Source organism: Oryza sativa, chromosome 6 (genome assembly GCF_034140825.1).
Source record: "Oryza sativa Japonica Group chromosome 6, ASM3414082v1".
Taxonomy (NCBI): Eukaryota; Viridiplantae; Streptophyta; class Magnoliopsida; order Poales; family Poaceae; genus Oryza; species Oryza sativa.
This window is the reverse complement of record NC_089040.1, coordinates 31,499,408-31,524,324: the sequence shown is the minus strand read 5'-3', so window position 1 is coordinate 31,524,324 and position 24,917 is coordinate 31,499,408. Positions and strand designations below refer to the sequence as shown.

At 48.1% G+C, this 24,917-nt stretch overlaps 1 protein-coding gene across 1 annotated transcript; it reads left to right on the top strand.

The window, feature by feature from the left end:
• Window positions 1-5,410: 5,410 nt before the first annotated feature.
• LOC112939238 (uncharacterized) lies at window positions 5,411-10,391 on the top strand. The gene is made up of 9 exons (XM_026025963.2): window positions 5,411-6,260; window positions 6,415-6,578; window positions 6,664-6,711; window positions 7,354-7,386; window positions 8,701-8,766; window positions 8,839-8,870; window positions 8,961-9,021; window positions 9,111-9,188; window positions 9,590-10,391. The coding sequence occupies exons 1-9, from the start codon at window positions 5,544-5,546 to the stop codon at window positions 9,630-9,632; spliced, it is 1,242 nt and encodes a 413-aa protein (XP_025881748.1). The 5' UTR covers window positions 5,411-5,543; the 3' UTR covers window positions 9,633-10,391.
• Window positions 10,392-24,917: the final 14,526 nt, after the last annotated feature.

Here is a 24,917-nt window from a genome sequence, read left to right as displayed (position 1 = left end):
AGAAGAATAATTCATATAGACACAGTATGAGATTAATAGAAAATAAAATAAATTTCACAATTAAAAAAGAAAAAGAAGAGTACAAATAGGAATATAATTTATAAATAACTAAAATTCGAAATTAAAGAAAAGATTGTTGAAAGAAAAGATCATCTAGAACCCATCACGAGATAAATTAAAAATCAAAATAAAAATAAAATAAAATTTGAAAATATAAAATAATTATATAAGAGTGCAAGTATGAATAAAATTTATAAATAACAGAACATCGGAATGAAAAATATGATTTTTCTTTAAAAAAAAGGTCCATATAGAACACAACAATGATAAATGATAATAAAGAGGGAAAAACAATAAGTTAATAGAGGAGTAGGGTGATGATGCATGATGAGACATATAAAAACTATAAACAAAATCTCAAATAGAAATCCAATGACAATTAAGATGAGGGACGACGAGCATGCCGTTAAATACTTAAATAGCACGGTCACTACAGTTGGCTGGACTTTTAAAAAGTAAAAAAGTAAACCCCAATGATAATTACGTTCGATTTTTAAAATCGAGGGGAGTTAGCGGGTGGGCCATAGAGGATCACAGTGGTGGAGCTGATGACTGTTTGACCGAACTTCTAGAAAGTAAAGAAAAAGAACCCCAATAATAATTTTGTTTGATTGTTAAAATCCTATTGGCAATAAAAATAAGGGGTAGCGGGCGGACCATAGAGGACCCAACTGGACAATAAACTCTAAAAGCTATAAGATCCAATTTGTAAAGGTTTCAAGGAGAAAGAAATATAAATAATGGTAGATCAAGCAAGCAAATAAAAAATGATATGACAGAAGTAAGGGGTAGCAACTGGTGTGACTTTTAAAAATTATAAAATTAGAAACACATGGATGATAAGGTTTGGTCTTTCAAAGTCTTAAGACAACGAGACAAATATTTAATAAATTTTAAGTAAAATCATATAAAAATATTTACTTTTGTATGGGTGCTAGCCGCGCAATTGCGCGGGCACCCAACTAGTTGTTATAATAAACCCGTAGCAGCGTGTTCCTACCGCTTTTGTGTTCAAATTATAACATTTATGCAGCTTAGTATTTTAATAGATCATACTAATATGTGTATTTTAAATTATTATAATAAACCCGTAGCAGCGTGTGGGGTATCATCTAATGTAAAAGATACCAACGTTGGCACCGAGGTATCAACACATTTCCAGAAATAAGTCTTGCTAATGGTATTTTCATGAAATACGGAGTAAGTTTTTCTTAGAAGGCTAGATTGTAAAAGAGTAAATTTTACAAAGCCTCACCTATAATGGTCAAAGTTGCACAAAACCACATAAAATTTGGCACGTGACATATAACTTAAGATATTAATGGTCCAAGTTCCATAAAACCACGTCACTAATCAGTTTGACATATTCACATATCAAAATTTTAAAAGGCTATAGTTACATGGATGTAGATCATTTATATGATGAATAAAGAACACATAAATTTGAGATGTTATTGTAGAATTCAAAACTGTGATAAATAAAAGTCGAAATGATCAATAGTGTGGTCTTGTGTAACTTAAAGTATAATAATACATGAGGCTAGGTAAAATTTACTCTTTGTAAAACATTTTTTTAATATTTATATTTATTTCATTTTGAAGTTTTATAGAAATATACTCCTCCCACCCTATTGTAAAAAAAATCATTTCAAAGTTTCACAATTTTGCAGGTGGCCCCTCCCGACGATAAATCGCCCAACGGGAGGCCTGCAAAATTGTCGCGATGTGCCCCTTCTACGGGGTGCCACGTCACATAGATGGTCTTATTGTAGGGTGATTTATATGCCGAAGGAGAGTATTTTTGCAAAACTTTGGAACGATAATTTATATTAGAGTAGTTTTTATAAATCTTTAGAAAAACAATAATAAAAAAATCCTGTAAAACTTGCAGCGCAACTGAACACTCCGTAGTCCAAGACGCGGGCCGTCTTGGTCCGTTCGGACCACAGCCCACAGGCCGACTTCAGTAGACTGCAGTCGCCTCCTCGCACCTACTACCCTACTAGGTCATGCCATTCCACTCGAGCCAACTCCACCATTCAAACCAAACGCCGCCGCCGCCGCCGCCTCCTAGGGTTTAGGGTTCATGCGAGTTCCTCTCGAAAAAAAAGAAAAAGAAAAAAAAAACATCCGCGAGATCCGCCGCCAAGATCGGTCGCGGCGAGGTCCTCCGCTCGGTCGGACGGGGGAGCGTCGGCGCGCGCTTGCGTCGAGGTTGACGGCGAGGGTGGAGCCTCAGTTCCCACCGCTCCCCTAGAAGACCTTCTCTACGATGGGATCCAACTATCCGCGGCGAGATCCTCCGCCCGATCGGCAGGGGCAGGTTCCACCGCGGGGAGATCCTCCGCCCGGTCGGCAGCGGCAGGTTCCACCGCGGGGAGATCCTCCGCCCGGTCGGCAGCGGGTACCGCCGCGGCTTCTGATCACTCCCTTCCGCGACATAGGTCAGAGGCTGAGCACCGGTCAGGCCTTCAAGCCGATCGGTCAGGTGTCCGTCAGCCGGATGTTGGCCGGCCCGCAGTTGTTCGGCCGGCTAGCTTCGCAGCTCTTCGAGGTTGACCGCTCGCTGGCCTTCTCTACCGCTGGTGACTCCGCAGAGGAGGGTGATGAGGAGGACGAGGAGGGCGAGGAGGAGGAGACCGCTGGTGACTCCGCAGAGGAGGGTGATGAGGAGGACGAGGAGGGCGAGGAGGAGGAGACCGAAGAGGAGTGTGTACAGAAGGATGAAGGAGGGGAGAGCACTTTGCCTCCACCGCAAGTGCCTCGTGTGCCCAGAGATTTTTGTGAAACAAAACTCATATCCTTTCTGGGCCGGGGGTATAAGATCATCCTCCAGTCCAAGAATGGACCCTGCTCCTTGATAGCCATATGTGAGATTTTGTTTGTTGTTTATACTATACCCGCTGATAAACTGTCCCATGTAGCTTAACTACTCTGTTTTGCAGGCAATTATCTAATCCTTACCAGGAAACTCTCCTTGCCACCATCCATGACAATTGTTTACCTTGATTATTTAGTTGACCGTGTGTTTAGTCAAGTTTTCAGCAAAATGAAGGTTCGATCTGATCCACTTATCAAAACAATATATTCCATTTTTTTAATTGAAGATTATTAATCACATTGCAATGTGTAGGATGACAGCTATAAAACTGCACAGGCAACGGTGGAACAAACGGCTACAGGACTAGATATTGATATTTATTGCACAAGGTTTGTGGTTAAGCGAGTTCTTAAGCAATAATATAGCCTCCATTTGTATATTTTGATGTGTAATTGGTATGCGCAGTGTCGACGGGTTTGAGGACACCCCTCAGTATGGGCTTTTTAGAATCCTGGATATCCCTTTATATCATGCCTGGGTACTAGACATGAACAATCAGGTATGCTACTGGGAGATGTCTTTTAGTATGATTGAACCATGGCTACTTATTACATGGATTAATTTAGTGTTGTAGTCATGTTAATATTTTTTTTCTTGGGTTTTTCCTAATTTTTTCTTCTGTGGTATGTTTGTGAACAGGAAGACACCATTTTATTGAATGCAGTTGATGGACGTTCATACAATCAGCTGAATATCGATAGGGCTAAATACAACTCAAAGAAAGATGCTGATTTTATGATAGATGCTGCTGAAACTAGAAGATGTAACGATCTTACATTTTTCACCTGTCAACTATTTACGGATGCAAATATGTTTCTTTCTTTGATCGCTAATGCTCTGTTTTTAAATTGTTTATTTGTAGATGAGTTGATTCACACGTTCTTGAAAGATAATCCTGGACAAGTCACAGAGTTTGGGTATGCATGCTAGCTATAGGTAAATACAATTGTCATTTTGTTTCTTCTATTGACATTTTTTTTTAAAATCACAGTTTACACACTTTGAAAGCAGCAACTCCTGATAGGAAGTTGTTCATTTTCTTTCAAAACGAGCACTTCAACGTTGTATACAAGGTATTGTAATTTACGAGTTGTGATACCTGCCTTTTTTTAAATAAACTTGGTATGCTAGTTTTCATTCTATTTTCTTCTTTTCAGTACCATGGAAGATTTTTTGTTCTGGAATCAGATGTGGGCTTCCGGAACTACCAAAATATTTGGCGATCTGTTGATTCTGTAAGCCCTTAGTAATTCTGCCACTTTCTTTGATTAAGCAGTGCATTTTTTTAATTACTGACCTTTTTTGTTTAAAAATAATTAGCCTGGTGAAAGCGGTGTGTTGGTTCATGATATCACAATCTCAAGGGACCAACATTCTGTGTTGAAAAGTGGCAATTATTTTGAAGGTGCTAAGCAAAGCTTTAAGAAGAAGCCTCACAGTGCCAGGCAAACCCAGCATCATGTACGTTTTTGTTGCCTTAAATGTTAACTGCTATCCCATGCTTAGCACATTGTTGTTCTAAATGTAGAATTGCCATGTTACTTCAGCATGTTGCTAGAAATATGCATTCCTTTGATTGTAGGATTTTAGTGGCAAATCTACTGTGTTCAAAGCCACTTCTATTGTCACGGTCTTTTTGATGTTACCTGTAAACACTCATATTGCTATAACCATGTAATATATTCATCTAGTTGATTTGATCTAGCAAAATGCCTTCATCATTTTTTTTCTCTGTTCTAGAGCGTAAGCTCGTCACTTGAGTCAAGCCAAGGTCCTCCTCCAGTACGGCATTCCCGTATGGCAGGAGAACATGGTAGCAGCTCCAGTGTTAAGCCAAGGCCATCACCCACCAATGCGCAGCTAGAAACCAGGCCTCCCTCTCCTGGAACAGTGAGAGCAGATTTTGCGTCTTATTTCATGAGTGGAAAAGACCAAAAGCTGGAACACATGTTCCTCGACTTTTTAAGAAGGTAAAAATCTATCATTCTTAGGAAATATGTTTTATGGCTTATGAAATCAAAGCAGCATCTGATCTGTTTTTTAATCAGCTTCGAGCGGAACAATATACCATATTATGGAGCAATTGTTGATTCTATGAAGACCCTGAGCTCTCCTGAGATGCACATACATTTCGATCATATTTGGAGTTATGCTCCTGAACTCGCACATGACTTGTGCCAATGCTACCCAAGGTGACTTTCTTGTCCTAGATCATCTTCATATGAGAGTCAGTGTCTTAATTTCTATATTTTTTGCAGGATTCAGAAGAATCTTGAAAATGCTGTGCGCACATTTATTCATGATTTGAACTTACCAGGTTTTCATTGTGAAAATCCAGTAATATGCATATGTGACATGCCCAAACCGGATAGGTATTTTACTTGAGTCCATTTAAATTTGGTCAATAACAATGGCTTGATGTTAACATTATTAGGAATAAATAATAGAGTACTATATTTGCAGATGGATTCCGTTGAGGACATTTCTGAAGCTACGTGGGTATCATCTGACCAAGCCCCGCCATATTAGATGTGATGGTTTTTTCCTGCCAGTGATAGATACCACCCAGATTGGGAGAATCATTTTAACCAATCTGTTGACAATGATAACAAGGTCTCATAAGGGAGGTAGATCTTGGAATGGCCATTGGGATTTGGATCATGTTATGGTCAGTGACTCGTTGGATGTTAAGATCGATTTGCCATGTACTTATCAAGCGGCATGTAAAACAGAGGCACATGATTTTCTTAGAGTTGCTACTGACGTTCTTCCAGAGTATGAGGTAGGTGGTAAATGGCCAGGCCTTTTTAGGCATCTTGACAAGTCACTTAGAAATTACATTGATCATCTGAGGTACGGCAGTGCGATGCTAAGAAAGTTTCAAAGATTTATCACCATCCATCCTGCACTGAAGTCGTCCTTGACAAGATTACAAATAATTGATAATATTTATTCAGCCCATCAAGCAACAACTGGCCAAGTGAAGAGATTACTTCAATCAATTCTGAACTCTGTGACACTTCGACAAGACTGGAGAGTCCGATGTCAAAAGCAGGATGGTAGTGTATCCTCTGTCTCCCCAATTCATACTGTTGTATATGAACACCACAGAGCTAAGATGGAAAAAAGTGAATCCAATGAACAAGGAGATGAGAATGCAGAAAAGGAAGGTCATGAACTTGGAGGCTATGTTGGGAATGATGGTGGAAATGAAGAATGCCCTGAACAACGTGAAGAGTATGAACCCTTTGAGAATTCAGTGGAAGATGGCATGGTTTACTTACGCCATGTTCGTCATCATGGTTGGAAAGGCTCAAAAGTGAGTTTTAATCTCTGATTTTCTTTTTTGTTGTATTTATCAATGCACATGCATATGATAGTTTTTGCTGTAGTGTACCATTTGATTAACTTCTATCATGGTATCGTAAGTGCTGCTATAAACACTCTTAACTAAAAAGTGATTTCATTTGAAGGACAATATGGGCAAACAACAATTCTTGCGGCTGTCTGATTTGGAACTGGTAAATTCAAATTCCTTGGATGAAATTTTACCTGCAATGGTGGAATGTCTAATATTGCATAAAGATGATTACCACCACATGTATGACAAGGATATCTATGATAGAGTTTTGGGATGGTAGGTATTTTTCTTCTTCTCAATTGTTTGATTTCAAAAAAGAACTGCCTTGCTCTCTGTTATATTTGCATTATTTGTTCTGCAGGATTGATGAAATATTGGAGAACTATGAACTCCTTGAGTTCCCTAAAAGGTACGTATTCAATACTACTAGACTACTCTACACACTATTGTGCTTTGGTCTTAAAAATAATAAAATGGTAGACTGGTGCTGATCTAAGGGAACACATCCTATGCACACAAGGCTTTTTCGTGTACACACCAACTAACAAATATCACAAAAATTCTGGAAAAAAATGTACATGAACTTTAAGTCGTATTATATATATGTGTAAAATCTCAACTTCAAATTCATTATATATAGGGGGTAACAAAAAAGACAATTCTGGCAGATTTACTCTTAAAACTGTCAGAGTTTTTATCTTATTTGTTACGTCTAAAATGTATTGAATTTAAAGTTAAGACTTTACATATAAGTGTAACACTAATGGAAATACATATGTACAATGTTTTCTAGGATTTTTGGTCTAATTTGTTAGTTGGTGTGCACGGTGTGTATACGGAAATCTTATGTGCACAGGATATGTTCCATTGATCTAACATCATCAATATATTTCTTTTAGTTGTTCAAATCTAAATATTCTGCTAGTTAAGGAAAATACTTGTGAAACATGTAATTGAAAGTCGAAGCTTCTCAAGTAAGAAAAAACTTTAATTACGTTCATTAACTGGTATTCTCCAAAAGTTTTTCTAACATAAGGCGCTTGTGTTCCAGCTATGAAAATCAAGACCTCAAAACTACTGAACGGTATGACCTTAAGGCTAAACTCATTTCTCCTTTTGCTTTCTTTGTGTATATTCTTCATTGTTGGGCTTGCGCTTTCTTCTCTCTACCTTTACACAACCTGTTATCAAACTTAAGGGGCAGTTTGGCAGAGCTCCACCTCCACCTCTCCTAGAGCTGGAGCCCAACCTAACAGTTTCAGCTCCACCCAAAAAGGGAGTGAAGTTGCTGGAGTGCTCTCACAAAATGAACTAGAGAGTTGGAGTTGGAGTGGGGTTCAGGCTGCTCCGCAACTATACTCCAAACCCAACTCTGAGTTAAATTTAAGAGTTGGATCCCTGCCAAACGGGCCCTCACTATATTATTTCCGCTCTTGCTCAATCATTAATGACATGTACACCCATGGATTAACCTCTGAAGAACACTGGAACAGTAGGTCATAAAGATAGGAATGAAATGGCACAGTAAATCCTTTGTTTTCTGGAATAGATTTGCTGCAGTAGCCACAAGTTGGGTGATTCATTTTGATGTTGCCGCTAGCTGTGTCATTTTCTTAGACTATTTTGGATAAGTTGGCAAAGCATTAGTGCAATGCTATATGTGAGGTAAAGACTACAAATAATGAATGCTCGAGTCTTTTGTGAACAGAATGCCATTCGAAGGTAGCAATGAGCCAATGATTGTGATGGATTTTATCTGTGATTATTACTGAAATTATCTTTAATGTTTTTTATGAGCCATCAAAATTTAATGCAGTCATTTTAAGGCCATACTACTCTTTCATGTCTTGTATTTCTTGTTATTACTGTGATACTGAACTAACATTGTCGCCTACATAAACAAGGAAATAACAAGAGAACAATACACTCGTGCATATTAAATAAAGTGTTTAGTGTTCATATGTCAGCTCGGCATCAACATGTTGAGGCCTAGCCAGTAGAGATAATATGTACTTAAAACAACTATAAGGTTACTTTCCAGGTTTCACTGGCAACTATAAGCTTATTTCCAGTTTTCACTGAATGAAGCCTTTGCTTGGTCCTTATATATGAACTTGTCTGTTCAGTGCATTCATGAAACTTTGTGATTCATTAGTGACTTACTGATACATATGTGACGATGTGCGCTGGATATGAAGGTTCATTCCAAGCACTAGTCATATGTAAAAAAAAGGTGCAATATGCACCTGATAATTGTAGTGCTGTGTATGTACATTTAATCTAACATAGTTAGTAGTTCATTAGAGTAATTAGAGTGGTTCATGATATTAGTTCATTAGTTACTCTAAACATAGTTATATGATGTGATCTTTCTTGTGATTTCTGTTGTGTTACACAGTTACGGCATAGATTTTCCTGCTATAACTCCAACAGGTCACGATGATGCCTTCCCCGATCCTCACAGGTTCGTCTCCAATCACCTAAAGTATAGGTAAATCATACTCACATAGTTAATAGTTTCTGTTTTTGTATGCAGTGGTATTGGTGGTGGCAGCAGCCAGCATGTTGGTAATATGACACCCATGGAACTCTCAAAAATATTTCTTTTTATGTTTCTGCATCTCTACAGTCTTGTTTTACCACTTATTTATACAACAGATCCAAATGATCCAAGCTTCTTTCCTTCTAATCCCTTGCATGTACCCTTAAGTGGCACAGGGTAATCCACTTTTTCTTTTTATTATCTTGTCATTTTAGTACACATGAGGTCATTTTTACTTATGAATGGACTTTAATATTTGAAAATAGGAGTGCTCCACCGAGTGGTCATTATAATCCAATTGGTCCACCAGATGTGCCAGGGCTTGAGCCTTCTTGCTCTGCGAGGTAATATAGTTGTTGAGGAACAGTATTTATACACAATATTCTTAGCAAATCTGTAAGTTCCAAGATTGCCAGATACTGTACTTGGCTGCGTTTAAAACCCATGACCAACAAATCAACCTTCTTTTTCATATACTTCAATTTCTGGCCCAACCTCCTGTTTCCTTAGCAAAGGACTATTTATATCTCACCTCCTGTTGTAACAATATAGTAATAATGTTGGATTAGCACTATCCTACATAATTCTTATATTCCCTTGGCATTACAAAGCTCTAAAAGAGTGTCCATTTACATCTGGTTAAAACTGTCAAAATGATTTTGGGTGATACCATTTTGATTGGGAGTTGCTCATCCTCTGATCAACAGGCAATGCTAACCTAATATAGATTTTTCTTTACATGCAGGCGTCCAAAGCAGGAGGCCCCCCTTCAAAGGCCACCTTCCTAATCGTATTTGAAGCACTTCGAACTGCTAGATTGCAAATAGCTTATCAGACATTGCCTGTAAAAACGTATGCAAACTCCTGTATTTATCATACCCTTGCACACCATATGCTCGATCACAGTTTACACACATATGCAATCGTATCAACCTATTTCCGTTACCCTTGCACACCTAATAGCGACCTGTGGGATGGAATGTAAAGCACCTCTCGCAGTCGTTCGAAGGTGCATCATCGTAAAGCAGAGCAGCTGCAGATCATCCTGTGGTGCCATCCGATCCATGTTGGTGTTGATGCTGTGATGCTGTTGAAGGCTTTTCCATCTTTTGCCGCGTTGCCAAAATTTTGAATTTTGAAACCTGATTCCTTTTTTTTTGAACAAAGTTTGTTTTTCAGCATTTGGCTTTTAAATCGCTAAGTACGTAACTAGAAGTTTATCATATTTTTTTCCTAATTAAGCCAGTATTAGGACAACCAATGTTTCCAAAATACTATAAGGAAGTGAATGATTTAAATTTTAAATTCTTCCTCGCAAAATAGTACAATAGTTTATAGTATACTTGTTTGATTAATCATCTCTCTTTTATTGTCTTAATCCAAGTACCCTCCACCCCTTCTCCATGGCTCCTTAATCTCTTCTCATTATATTATGGGGGTGGTGCCATGGAGACAGTAACTAGAATTGGACGATGCGTCTGAACGCGCCTGAACTCTGAAATAAAGCAATTTTTTTTTTCATATAGTATAGTTGGTCCGATTACAAAAAATATGTAGTTCAAACTTTAAAACTATAGTGAGATACATAAATTTGTTCATGTCTAATTTTAAGATTTAATTTGAGTAATTTTTTTTAAGGGACTCTAGTTGACAAACAACTGATTTCTCTTATACTCCCACCGTCCCAAAATAAGTGTAGTTTTGCACTATTTACGTTCAACGTTTGACCGTTCATCTTATTTAAATTTTTTTTATGATTAGTATTTTTATCGCATTAGATGATAAAACATGAATAGTACTTTATGTGTGACTAAATATTTTCAATTTTTTTTACAAATTTTTTAAATAAGACGGACGGTTAAACGTTCGGCACGGATATCCACGGCTGCACTTATTTTGGGACGGATGTAGTAGGTTTCAGCAGTTTTTCTTGACCGTACGGTACCCACGTGTCGCCCATCGCTCTTGTCACGGGCCTGTTCAGAATCTCGTTTTGTTGGTTGTAGTAGACCTTGCTACTTTTGTGGCCCACAAGCCACAGTCCAGAAAAGGAATGACTTTATGCCGACTTTGTATAACATCCCTAATCTAATATTAGAAATCTTTACCCCTTAATTATATACCCGTCACAAGTACAAGTAGAATGCATGTCAATGAGGGTAGAAACGCCATATCGTGTGCCTGGCTAGGATAAGACGGACGGAAAACGATCGAGAATTGACGGAAGTGTTAAAAATGGGAACGGGGTGAACTTTGGGTGCTATTAAAGTGAACCGGTATCTTTCGGTGCTATAAATCAAAAAACGTGAACTTTCGATACTATATAACCAATTTTGCCTTATTATATAATAAAACCGTATAATTTGGGTCTCTGTTTTCGTTGAGTCAGCAAAATAAAAAAACAAAAAGATTATGAGGCCTACATGTAAATGAGGTGGATGGTGGGAGATGGGGGAAGAGAAGAGGTGGCGGCGGCGATGGTCCCATCCTCCTAGGTCGACCGCGACTCCGCGAGAATGGTAGATCGGCAGCAGCACGCGCACATCCGACACAGCGCCATGGGTAAGCTCCCGCGGCGGCGGACTCGTCGTCTACGACACTGCTCTGGCGGGTGCAAACGCACGCGCCCGGCCCAACTCCACCCAGGTCGTTGGCTTCCAACTCCACCCAGGTCGTTGGCTTCCTCACGCTCACCGTCCTCCTGCTCCCGACCAGGCTCACGCTCACCAGCACCGTCGTCGTGCTCTGCCCATCGTGCTGCTCACTAGCCCCATCTGGGTGCATGTCGCCATCGTCGTTGCAGACGAGGCAGCAACAACCTTCCATAGTTTCATGGTCAAAAAAGAAGCACTGAAGACATCGTTGCCAAGGCCAATCATCTGCTTCAGCGATCGATGTGTAAGCACATCATTGACAGTTCGACAGTTCGTAATCAAACTTGAGCAGTAATTGAAACAATTTCAGCCAAAAAAAAGAAGAAAAAAAGAGTTCGAGCAGAAAACGGACTCTGTTTCTGACGTTCTGCAATCTGCATTGGTGGCCGGGTGAAGATCTACAGCGGCTGCCAGGGATAGTACAGGTTGGGCCCGGAGGGCGCACTGCGTGTGCCATCGGAGGCGGCGGCGGTGGAGGCGTTCTGTGGCGGACCGTGCCTGGTGCTTGGCTGCGTCGATGCCATCATGGACAGCTTCCGCCTCACGCTCGACCTTGGTTGTGGGGACACCGGTAATCCCATGTGTTATACAGTACCACTTCCTGGATCAGTAGGTGGTACACACATAGCACAGTATAATATTATAACTGACATCGTTTACCGGTGTTTCTATAATAATAATACAAGGGTAACCTTATTGGGTCCCGAAATAGACCAAGCATGATCACTTACAATACAAAATACCAAAGCAATAGATAGAACAGCGGAAGCGAAGCAACGGCGGTCCATCGAACTCCACAAGCAACGACTGGTGAACCTATGGTCCCTAATCCATCATCTTCAACACGTTCTTGACAGCAGCATGGCATAAATCTAATCGACGCCAACTTCTTTCTAAAAGATTTACGTACTCAGCAAGCCACCACTACAAAATGAATCTAATGCACACAGGGTTCAAGGATGGCTTAGTTTATTTGCATAAGGCTAGTTTTCACGATTCATTTCACAAGCCTATTGGCATAGCAGTTTTAACTGAAAAACAACGTTATTGTTGAAGTTGTAATTATTTAGGTTTCATCCACCTCTCCAAGCCCTGCTTAGTTCGGTTTACCCTCATATTTCGTCTTATTAACTCTACTATACTGACCTTCCCACTCTATGGGCGAGGTTCACATGTCTCTCATAACTACTCTAAGCAGTATTAAAATCTATAAGTCTAGTCAAGAGTAGTACAGGTCTCGGCGCTCATTAACCGCGAGCACAGCTATTCGAATAGATAGATTTACTCACACTGCAGTGGATGTACGCTTTTAATCCCGCACTCCGTGGCTTGCCCAACACATAAGCCTAGTCCCAACATATAAGACTTGCCACGGCACAGCTTTTCAGTCGCTCTCGCATTTCGGCACCCGCTCCAAGGACTATGAACCCCCATTGCGCCCCGGCACTCCTAACCCCTCTGCCGGATAGTGAGGGGAGTCCTGGCGCTCTAGGGAATTGGGGATATTATATTATATATATAGTTATAGGGTTCATTTTAAGTTTATACCATGGCCTTTACCTTTCCGACACTGCACTCATCACAACACACTTATACAGAACTAACCATGACTGAGGTGTCGCCCCACAAGAGCTTCCTAATCCGCTGGTCTATACCCACTGAAGAAATGCGGTCGTACTCTGTTCGTTTCTCGTATAGCTTCCTGACTCGGTCCATAACTGACTAGGGTCGGCGACTAACCGTTTCCAGACCCACCCATATTCTATTCATGCCGCCCCAGTCGAAATGGTTTTGTTGTATTAAGTTTTGGTTTTCGCAGAAGGTTTGTGTGTGGCGGGTGGCACTCATGTCTCCACCCGCAAATCATCAATCACTCACATCGAGTGATCTCACACCCATAATCATCTAGCATAAATATAGAGTGTACGTATGTCTATAATAGCATCGCTAAGCAATGTCAATAAATGACCACACATAAATAAACGACTCAGCTAATCAAAGGTATACAACATGTATAAAGGTAATCAATATCAAATGTAGGCATAATCGAGCATAGATACGCACTTTATAAATAGCATGCAATTTATTTGTAAACAAAACATTTATAAATCTAGGATCAATATGTTCAAGGAAGGGAGCGTAGTGACTTGCCTTGCTATAGGTTCCTAATGTCTTCGAGATATCCGCATTAGTTAGAATACCCGCGATCGATAAATATCCGACACGTCTGATAAATAACCGAAGAATATCCACGCATAATCCTAAAAGAAATAAAATAAAGCAACATTCAATACAACTAATGGTGCCAATTTAATAGATCTCGAATTTAGAGAGATTATGGATGTTGGACGGAGTCAATCGGGGTTATGGTCCAAAAGATATGAATTTCCGAAGTTGAAAGGTTTTATAAACCGAGGAGGGAGTGCTCTCGGGAAGGGAGGTGATTTAGACTTTATGATAGGGCTCTGGGCTGAAATGAGGATGTGTATGGACTTTAGTGTATAGGTAGGCCGATGGTGGGCTCTGGAGGATACCAATTAGACTTCTGTAGGTGAATGAATCCCTCGGGTTCTGCTAGGGGAAAAGTACACGCAAGGTCCCTCAACTTGTTAGCCATATACAAAATCGTCCCTTAACCGCAAAACCGGACATCCGACGTCCCCCAACTTACAAAACTGGTCACAATAGGTCCCTCGGCGGTTTTCACCCTGGTTTTGTCCCACGTGGCGGCTGACTCAGCGTGGGACCCACGTGGACCCCACATGTCAGTAAGCCACGTTAGCACCCTATCTCTCTTTCTCTATTTCTCTCCTTCCTCTCGCTCTTTGCTCTCGCACAGGCGGCGGCGCGCGCGGCCGAAAGGTGGTGCGGCTAGCGACGGCGGCTCCCGGGTGGCGGTGCGCGGGCTCAGGGCGGTGCGAGTTCGCCGGCCTCCCCGTCCCCCTCGTGCGGTCGGCGATGGCGGCGCGCGGCTACGGCCATCATAACTGACGCGGAGAGAAGGGCCGATGCGGCGGCGTCACCGACGCGGTGGAGAAGAGGGTCGGCACGGCCGACGGGGAAGAATCGGCGGAGAGGAGGAGCGGCGGCAAAGCTGGAGCCACACGCGCGGCCGGCGGAGGCGCGGGGAGGCCGGTGAGCTCCTCCCAAGTCCAAATCCGGCGGCGAGGCGGGAGGAACGCGGTGACGATGGCAGGGAGGCACGGGGAGGCCAGCGTCGGCATCGAGGCGGGAGGAATGCGTCGGCGTTGGCTCAGGGGAGCAAGGCGGCGGTGGCGGCGGTGAGGGGAGCAAGGCGGCGGCGTCAGCTTCCTCTCCGTGCTCGCCGACGAGAAGGAGCGGCGGGCGACCGCAGCGGCCAAGCTGGTCGGCTGGGCGGTGGCGACGAGGCAGGAGGAACGCGTCGGCGTCGGCTTGGCGGTGGCGGCGAGACGGGAGGAATGCGGCGACGACGGCGACACCATGATGGCGCTCGAGGACCGAAGCCACGATGCCCTCGACGGCTGCCACCCGTGCCCAGCTCCTTCCCCGGTGGCTGAGGCTGGGGGAGACGTCGACGCCGTCTTCCTCGGCTTCGTCTACAACCACGCGCCGCTGCCGCCCTTCACGCCGCCCGTCCCATGCCTGTCTGTTGGCCGCCGCGACCGCGCTGGGCTGCCGCCGCCCTTCCCTTCTCCCGTGTCGCCGCCGCCGCGTCGCCGGTCGGCGATCGTCGGACCTCCTCTCCCGCCTCACCCCGGCGACATCCCCACCCACCGCCCGGGCCGCCCATCCTGTCGAGAGGAGATAAGTGAGAGAGAGAGGAAGGGGGAGGAAAGATAGAGAGAGGTGATGACATGGCTTACTGACATGTGGGGCCCACGTGGGTCCCACGCTGAGTCAGCCACCACGTGGAACAAAACCGGGGTCAAAACCGCCGAGGGACCTTTTGTGACCGGTTTTGTAAGTTGGGGGACGCCGGATGTCCGGTTTTGCGGTTGAGGGACGATTTTGTATCTGGCTAACAAGTTGAGGGACCTTGCGTGTACTTTTCCCTCTGCTAGGAGGTAAATAGACTTCATAAGAGGGCCTGGTCCTTTGGACTTACACACTAAAGTACAGGGAAGTGATTTAGACTTCCATGGGGGAAGTCAACTCAGGGAGGAAGGGTCTAGACTGCGGGTCCCACTTCCTTTTCTTTTCCTCTAAATTTTCTTCCTCTATTCTCTCTCTTTCTTATCCCCTTTCTTCCTTCTTTCTCAATTCTTCTCGTTCTCTTCTCTGCTTCCCGCGCACATTGCAATATTGGACTGCAAATATAGGGCTTCGCTGTTTTGACACTCCGAGTGAATAACAAATGGGTCTATCTGTGTTTATAAAATATAGGTCCAGTGTCATTATAGCAAAGGTTAATGTTTGCAGTGTCATAATTGCAAACCCTCCGGGTGAGAGGGGCGGGGGCGGCGGCGTCGGGGCGGTGTGCGGCGGACCGGCGGTGAGGTGGTGCTCGACTGCAGGGTGGGCTGGCGCGGCGGCGGGGAATGGAGAGGGGAGGGCCGGCGTATGGTGGCTGAGGGCAGCGGCGCGATGGCCTGGCGCGGCTCGGCTCGGTGGCGTCCGGGTGGCAGCCTGGGGGCGTTGGTGGCGGGGCGACGCGCGGTGGGGAGGCGGCCTGGCCGAGGAGGGAGGATGGGGCGGCGAAGTGGCGGTCGGGGGCGGCGCAGCGCGGCCAGGTGGTGGCTAGCGGCGGGGATGGATGGGAGATGGGGGCGGCGGTAGTGAGGTGGAATGGAGGGGAGGCCGTCGGCGTGGTGACGGCTGCGGTCTGGCGACGGCGCGGCGCGGTTGGGCAGCGCCCGTGCGCGGCGCCGCAGCCATGGGGGAAGGGAGGCGGCACGGAAGTCAAAGGGGGGAGCGGCGTCGGGGCAGGAGGGTGGCGGTTCGAGGTGGAGGTGATACGGCGATGCCGCGCATATGGCGCGGGTGACGAAGCGGCAGTGTAGGGGATAAATGTCAGTGGGTTAGTGCGAGATAAGGGTTAGGGGTTAGCGTGTTAGCGAGTCATAGGTCAGTGAAACGGAAAATACAAGGGGTCAGTCGGCCCGTTTGGTTGGAGGGAGTTTTTAGTAGGGATTGGGAGTTTAGAGGGATGAGGCTATTAAGTGTCTTGTTTAGTTGGGAGACATGAGAATTTTGGTGAGATGGAGATGAGGAATTGAGGAAGGAACTCCCTCCTTTTCAATAGCTGGGTAGGGGCAGGTAATTGGGAGGAAATTCCTCCTTTACTTTGTCTAAGCAAATCTCGACCATCCGTTTTTATTAATGATCTAATCTCCAACTAAACTCCCTATCAATTTCTATCACCACTACCAAACAAGATATTGGGATTAAAAATCAAATTCCCATCTTAATCTCATCATCAATTCCCTCGTGTAAACAAACCGAGTGTGTTAGAGGTTAGTGAAACAGAAAATAAAGAGTCAGCGGGTTAGTGAGTTAGTGCAACAGAACAACAAAGGGTTAGATGTTAGGGGTTAGTCGTTCTCAGGTCATTCAATGGCGCGGCGGCCTTCCTGTCCTCTTGCTCAACTGAGGCCCAGCCGGAGCCGGCTGTGGCGGAGCAAGCGGAGAGGTGGCAGGCAGCTTGTGCGCGAGATGGAGGAGTGGCAATGGCAGAGCTCGAGTTGGGAGAAGGGAGAAGAAATGGAGAGGAGCCGAGCTGCTGCTGTCTTTGGTAGGGTTTATATAGCTTTGCTGGCTGCCTGAGCATGGGAGGCAATGTGAGGGTGGGCAGGGAGCAGTGCCGAAACGTCGACATCGCCACAGTACCAGGTACGCATGGCCCATTGTACTTGGCTTTGCCACTTTTCGGTGTGAACTTGGTGTTGCTCTTCTCAGTGAACTTGGTTCTGTGGTGGCATGTATTTAGTGGAGGGTTTTGTGGATTGGGTTCATGGTGAATGTGTTGCTGCTGTTGTGGAGGGACCCCTGTCATTTGGTAGCTGCAAAAGTAGGTTCAATTCACTGTGGTGGCTTGTGGGCAATTGATCGAACACGTTCTGTGCATGCAGGTGTTCGGCTGAGGGAATAGGACAGCAATACATGCATGTTTTTTTCGGTGAACTCGGTTTATCATCTTAGTGTGGATTTGTGTCTCCTGTGTTGTTGGTGCTTTGGGGAGGGTCCTGTGAATTGGGATCATGGGTGCATGGGATGTTGTTTGGGAGGGACCCTGGTATTTATTAGCTACTGTTGTGAGCCGGCAAAGGTGGGTGCAAAGTGCTGTAGTGTCTTGTGGGCTTATGTCGAGCACCTCCTGTGCATGTCTGTTGGTTGTTTTGGGCAGGGCAGGCAAAGCAGACTTTGGGTGGTTGGCTGAGCAAGTGCACAGGGGTGGGCTGTCAGTCGGCTGGGGGAGGAATAATGGACTTGTGTGGTGAAATGGGCTGTGCTAGCAGAGGGGGAGATGGCCCAAGTGTAATAGGAGCTTTTGTATTTTGTAGGGATTTGAAAAGGAATGGCGTCTGTATTTGAGCTGGCACACATACAGTGTATTTGTAATGGGACTGTAATTTGAACATTTATTTTGGCTCTGTACTCAGACTGTATATATGGAACTGTACAATTGGACTGGACTTGGATCGGTATTAGAAATAGAATATGCACAAGGATTGGATTATTGAACTGCAATACGAGATTTGGTTTGCTTGGATGATACACCGCATCTTCGAACAGGGAATTAGGGATGACGCCCGATAAACAATTCCATCGGCAGTCTTAGGATTTCGTCGTGAGCGCTTTGCACGAACGGGCGACGGAAACAAAACAGTGATTTTTGGGACGACGCATGGCATACAAATCCAATCGTCGCGGTAGGAATAGAATTGAATATATTTGAATTGACACACAATAAATAAATACGCCGATCAATTGTAGACATTCGAAGGATTTATTGAGTTGAATTAATACAACGGTTTGAAATAACCGGAGGGTAAGAATTGAGAAAGATATGTCGTGCTGCGACATAAGGGAAGATTTTCAGGTTAAATATTCTGTGATTTGGTAGCACTTAATAAATCAGACCGTGAAGATATGGGAAAGAAAGGACGTTGGACTGAGGGCGTCCCTTTAGGAGATATGATTTAATCGAGATCTTTAGCACACAACCTAAATACACACAAATGCATAATAAATCCCAGCATGCAAAAAGGTTTTAAAAAGATTTTTGATTATTCTGAGTTTTTAATTCCGTATTTCAGAATCGAAATTTTCGGGATGTTACAACCTTCTTCGCCAGCCGCGTTTTGGGAAGAAAAGAGAAGAAAGAGGAGGATAGCTGTCATGTGGGCTCCCACGTATTTTTTTTGTTATCTTTATTTGCTGAGTAGGATGTCAAATCAACGAAACTGGACATATATGTTAGAGTATATGGTAGTTAGAGTCATATTAGGATATGATTGATTTGTGTAGACTCCTTCCATATCTGTAATTCTTTCTTATCTCCTCTCCATGTACTCTTATATATACCAGCCCCCTGAGGCTCAATACAGTCAATCCACGATTCACAATATCCTCTCTACCTATACTATCCAACATGGTATCAGAGCTTCGGCTTCCACTTCGTCGTTCTACCCCACGCATCATCGGCTTGATCACCCGTTCAAACGGCCGGCTACGACGACACCTTGCTGCTAATCATCTTCGACTACGCGTCTACGCCATCAAGCTTCGGGCTGCCGCTGCGTCGCCCCCCTAGGGCCGCAGTTCCGCTGCCTGTGGTCCACACCTCCACTGGTTGTTGCAGTGCTGACAGGCGCCCTCCTTAGCATGGCTACATCACCAGTGGACTTCTCGCCGCTGCATCGACATGGAACTGCAGTTGTGTTGTCTTCTCGAACCACAACTTTGCCGCTTTCGTCGTTTTCATCGTCGTTAGCGCTTCGACACCCTCGTCGTCCGCATTGGTCATCGTCAGCCACTCGGATCTTCTTTGTCTACTTCGAGCATCGCCGCCGCGTCTCCAAGTTGCCACCGTCGCCGCTCTAGGCCGGTAGTCCAGCTACCTCTACATGGCTACTGACGTTGCCGTCTAGGCCGTTGGTTCCGCTACTTCGCCTTCTTTTTCGTCCATCATGATTCATCGCCAGTGTCGCCGTATCTTCCTCGACTACACTTTGCTCTTCTCCGACAACTACATGCTGCTCCGGCAATTCTCCCTCTACGTCGTTCTCGCGTTGCGACCGTTCCGGAGGTCTTCTCTGCTAGTCTCCTTCAACATTGGCTTATGATTCATGGTGGTCCCCTGCCTCGCCCACGCGGTATTGGAAACACTGGCGTGCGCGTTCGTCCCGAGTTGTCCCGGGGTCTGGCAAACCCTGTGTAGCGCCCGTTCCGTCGTGGCGCCTAGCGGGAAAATTATCTCTTAAAAACCCTAATCGCGAAATTTGTTTCTTTGCTTGTTGTCTAGTGTCCGTGCCATCTCAGATCTCAAATCCCCGATCTATCGTCGAGTTCAATTCCGAATCCAATCCTTCCAAATCAAATTCCTCCGCAAAAGTCTATTTTGCCTCCCCCGGGGTCGATGGGCCGAATTTTTCTCGGCCCATCTCCCCCTCCCTCCCCAGCGCCCTCTCTCTCTCGCTCTCTCTCCTCTCACTCCGCTCCGCTCCGCCCGCGCGTTGCGCGGGCGTGCGCGGGAGCCGCGCCGAGCGCCCCTCGTCCCTCCGCTCTGCCGGCGCGTGCGTGAGCCGCCGCGCCAAGCGCCCCTCCCTCCTCCGCTCTGTCTGCGCGCGTGTGCGTGAGCCGCCCGCGCCGAGCCGAGCCCTTCTCTCCGCTCCCTCGCTGCCGCTCCCCGCGCTCGTTCGCGCGAGCGCGCCCGCGTGGTCCTCGCCCGCGTCGCGTCTGCGCCGCCCGGCCCCGCTGCCCTGCCGCGCCTGCGGCCGCGCAGCCGCTCGGCCCCGCAGCCAGCGCGCGTGCCCGAGCCGCGCCTCTCAATCCGCCGCGCCTTCTGTTGCATCCCGCGCGCGCGTGCCGTGGTGGCCGACCGCCCGGTCGCCGCCGCCGTCAGCCTCTGCCCGCGCCTGTCGCCCGTGTCGCCGCTCCGCTCCAAATCGCCCCGCCGTCATCGCCTCGGCCCCGCCACTCCGCGCGCAAGCCGCCAAGGGACGGAGGCAGAGCCCTCCTCCCTCAGCCGCGTCGCCCCCGCTCCCCTCCTCCTTTTCCCAAAGAAGCAAAGGGCGAGCTCCCCTTTCTCTCCCTCCTTTTCCCATTTTCCTCCCGCCGGCGTCATCCTCCCTCCGCCCTGTCGCCGATTTGGACGCGAGCGCCGAGCGCCAGCTCGCGCCTTGACCGCCCAAGTCGGTTTCCAAACCGACATTGCCGCCCTTTAAAGCCCCGGGCGCCCTCCCTCTCTTCTCCTCCCATCGCCTCCACTCCATTGTTGCCGCCCCTCTGTTTCGCCGACGCCGTTCGTCGTTGCGCGCGTCGGAGGAGCCGGCACGAGCGAGGACGCGGAAGGGGACTCCGGGCGCTCGTCTTCCTCCTCTTCCCCGGCCCGAGGCCGGAGAGATTACTCCCGCACCGTCGGCCTCTCGTCACAGCGCCCCTCCTCATCTCGGTAGTGCCTCCCTCCGTTCTTCCTCCTCGCTCCACCTCTCCCCCTAAATTTTCGGTAGTAGCTCGAGTAGCCTCCCCGTAGCTAGCCGGCGCCGCCCCGACCGTTGCCGCCGCTCGCCGTGTGCTCGCCGCTGTCGCCGCCCGTGCTCCGTAGCACCCGCTTGTCGCCGGCCTCGCTCGGCGTAGCTCCGCTCAATCCGACGCTAGCAACGGATTCCCGTGGCCGCGTAGATGCTCTCACCGCCGGGAATTGGCCCCTCGTGACCTCGTCGCCATTTCCCCCTTCTCCCGCCGCCGCTTGCCGCCGCCGCAATTCGTCGCCGTCAAGCTCCCTCCGACGAATCCGAGCCGTTGGCTCGTCTCTCCTCGACCTGAGCAACCACCCGGTGTGCTCGCTTTCGCCTGTATCGCCGTGGTTCGCTCCGCTGCTCGCCGCTGTCGACCGCCGTCCGTTCCGGCAGGCGTCGTCGTCTACCTCCCGCCAGCCCGCGTGGCAGCCACGTAGGCGCCACGTCGGCGCCAGCTCGGCCAAGACCGGGTCGAGCCGACCCCGGTCAGCCCCTCCCCGTGCGCGCGTTCCACCGCGAGCCGTGAGGCTGCGCGTGGGCCCGCCGCATCCGTTTCACCGCGGACCACGCGCGTGCACCGCATCCCTTCCCCGCCCGCGCGCGTGCGCCGCGTGCTCCCTCCGCACGGCGAGCCGAGCCGCTGACAAGCGGGTCCCACTCGGGACCGCGCGTGGTGAGCCCGGTCTACTGGCGCTCTCTCTCCTCCCCTCCCGCGCGCGCGCGTCTTGGGCCGCCTTGGGCCGCCCAGCCCATTTAGCTCGGCCGGACCGCCCCAATTCTCTCGGGCCGCGCCCTAGCCGCCCGAGGAAAAGTCTATTTTCCCTCCCTCTTTTCTTTTCTTTTCTTTTCTTTTCCAAAAAGGATTTAATTAAATCCTTTTCCTTTAGACAAAAATCCAATAATCTTAGAAATTCAATATCTTCTCAACCGTAAATCCGTTTGACTCCGTTCAACTTCCAAAATTCCTCAAATCTCGAGATCTATCTAATGGCACGCTTAGAGGTCATTAATAGGGCTTTATTTTCGCCGTTTGTTGAGTTGTCCCGTTTTGCGTATAGTTTCGAAGCCCGAAGACCCGCAGCCGTGCCCACGGTCATGGGCGGATGTGAGGTGATTCCTAGCGTAGTTTTGTTTGACTACTGCTTGTGAAATTGCTGTTGTGGAAAGGGGTTTGATGTTTGAAAAACCTGCAGCTGATGGGATCAGCTAGGCCCGGGTGGCCGTTTGAAAGTTGTTGGCCCGGGTGGCCGTTTGAAAAGCTGTTGGCCGGGTGCCAACCTTGTTTCAATTCTAAAGACTGATACATTGCACATACTCCGACCGGACGAGACGCACTGTCTCATCCGTGTCGTTTGAGAAGCACTCACTTAGTTGTTTTTAGAAAAAAGAGTTCAAATAAAATCAATTGCAAAAACAACAGCCTTTCCTTGAAGCCTGCATTAAACACTTATTTCCCATGGCTTGTTGTAGCGCCCGTTCCGTCGTGGCGCCTAGCGGGAAAATTATCTCTCAAAAACCCTAATTGCGAAATTTGTTCCTTTGATTGTTGTCTAGTGTCCGTGCCATCTCAAGATCTCAATCCCCGATCTATCGTCGAGCTCAAATTCCGAATCCAAATCTTCCGAATCATTTCCTCCGCAAAGTCTACCTTGCCTCCCCCGGCCCATCTCTCCCCGGCCCTTTTCCCTCTCTCTCTCTCTCTCCCTCGCGCTCCCTCGCTCTCTCCCGATCCCGCCGCTTTGCCCGCGCGCCGCGCGCGTGCGCGCGTGAGCCGCCCGCGCCCCGCTTTTCCCTCCCCCGCGCGCCGTCGCCCGTTGCCTCGCGCCCGCGCAAGCCGAGTGGCCGACCGCCCGGTCGCCGCCGCCGTCAGCTCTGCCCGCGCCAGTCGCCGCTGTCGCCGCTCCGCTCCAAACCGCCCGCCGTCGTCATCGCCGGCCCCCGCCACTCCGCGCGCTAGCCGCCAAGGCCCGGAGGCCGTGCCTCACCTCCCTCTGCCGCGTCGTCGCCCCGCGCCCACCCTCTTTTTCCCGAATCGGCAAAGGAGAGAATTCCTTTCTCCTCCTCCTTTTCCCCTTCCTCCTTTTTCCTCTCCCGCCGGCGTCATCCCGTCTGCCACCGCTTTGGCCGCTAGCCGAGAGCCAGCTCGCGCTCTTGACCGCGCAAGTCGGTTCCCCAAACCGACATTGCCGCCTCCTTAAACCCCCGGCCTTCCCCTTCTCCTTTCCTCCCCATTTTCGCCTCCTCCACTGCCGTCTCTATTTTCGCCGTCTCCAAACGTCGCCGCGCGTGTCGGAGGAGCCGGCACGAGCGAGGACGCCGAAGAGGACTCCGGCCGCGCCTCTTCTTCCTCTTCCCCGGCCCGAGGCCGGAGAGATCACTCCCGCGCCGTCGGCCTCTCGTCACAGCGCCCCTCCTTCCCGCGGTGATGTTTCGCTTCGTTCTCCCTCCTCGCTCCGTCTCCCCCCCTTAGACTTCGGTTTTAGCTCGAGTAGACCTCCCGTAGTTGGCCGGCGCCGCCCCGACCGATGCCGTTGTTCGCCATGTGCTCGCCGCCGTCGCCGCCCGAGCTCCGAAGTAGCCGCACGTCGCCAGCCCAGCTCGGCATAGCTCCGTCCAATCCAACCCTAGCATCGAGTTCCCGTGGCCTTGTAGATGCTCTCACCGCCGGAAATCGACCTCTCGTGGCCTCATCGCCGTTTCCCTCTTCTCCCGCCGCCGGTTGCCGCCGCCGCAATCCGCCGCCGCCGAGCAACCTCCGGCGAATCCGAGCCGTTGGCTCGTCTCCTCTCGTCCCGTACTACCGCCCGGCGTGCTCGCCTTCGCCGGTATCGCCGTGGCCCGCTCTACCGCTCGCCGCCGTCGCCCGCCGTTCATTTGCGGTCGGTCGTCGTCTACCTCCTGCCAGCCCACGTGGCCGCCACGTAAGCGCCACGTCGGCGCCAGCTCGGCTGAGCTCGGGACGGGCCGACCCCGGCCGATCCCTCCCCGTGCGCGCGTTCCACCGCAAGCCGTGAGGCTGCGCGTGGGCCCGCCGCACCCGAGTCCTCCGTAAACCGCGCGTACACCGCTTTCCCCCTTCCGCCCGCGCGCATGCGCCGCGTGCTCCCTCCGCACGGTGGGCCGAGCCGCTGACAAGCGGGTCCCACCCGGGGCCGCGCGAGGTGAGCCCGGTCCACCGGCTCTCTCTCTCTCCTCTCCCGCGCGCGCGCGTAAATGGGCCGCCTTGGGCCGTCCGGCCCGTTTAGCTCGGCCGGACCGAGCCGAATACCTTTGGGCCGCGCCCTAGCCGCCCGAGGAAAGTCTAGATTCCCTCCCTTCATCATTTCCTTTTTCTTTTTCCAAAAGGGATTTAATTAAATCCTTTTTCCTTTAGACCAAAAATCCAATAACCTTAGAAATTCAATATCTTTCCAACCATAACTCCATTTGACTCCGTTCAACTTCCAAAATTTCCCAAATCTCGAGATCTATCTAATGGCACGCTTAGGGGTCATTAATAGGGCTTTATTCTCGCCGTTTGTTGAGTTGTCCCGTTTCGCGTGTAGTTTCGGAGCCCGAAGACCCGCAGTGCGAGGATTTCGAGGATCAAGCTCCAGATCTCGAGCAAGGCAAGCCACCTTTGAACAACTTGAGCCTATATTTGAAATTTAATTATATTGCTTGCAAAATATTATGCATTGATAGGATCACACTTAATCTGTTGTCCCGTCTGCAAGGCAGATTGGCGGACCTACCTAACTTGTTGCATTTGATCCAT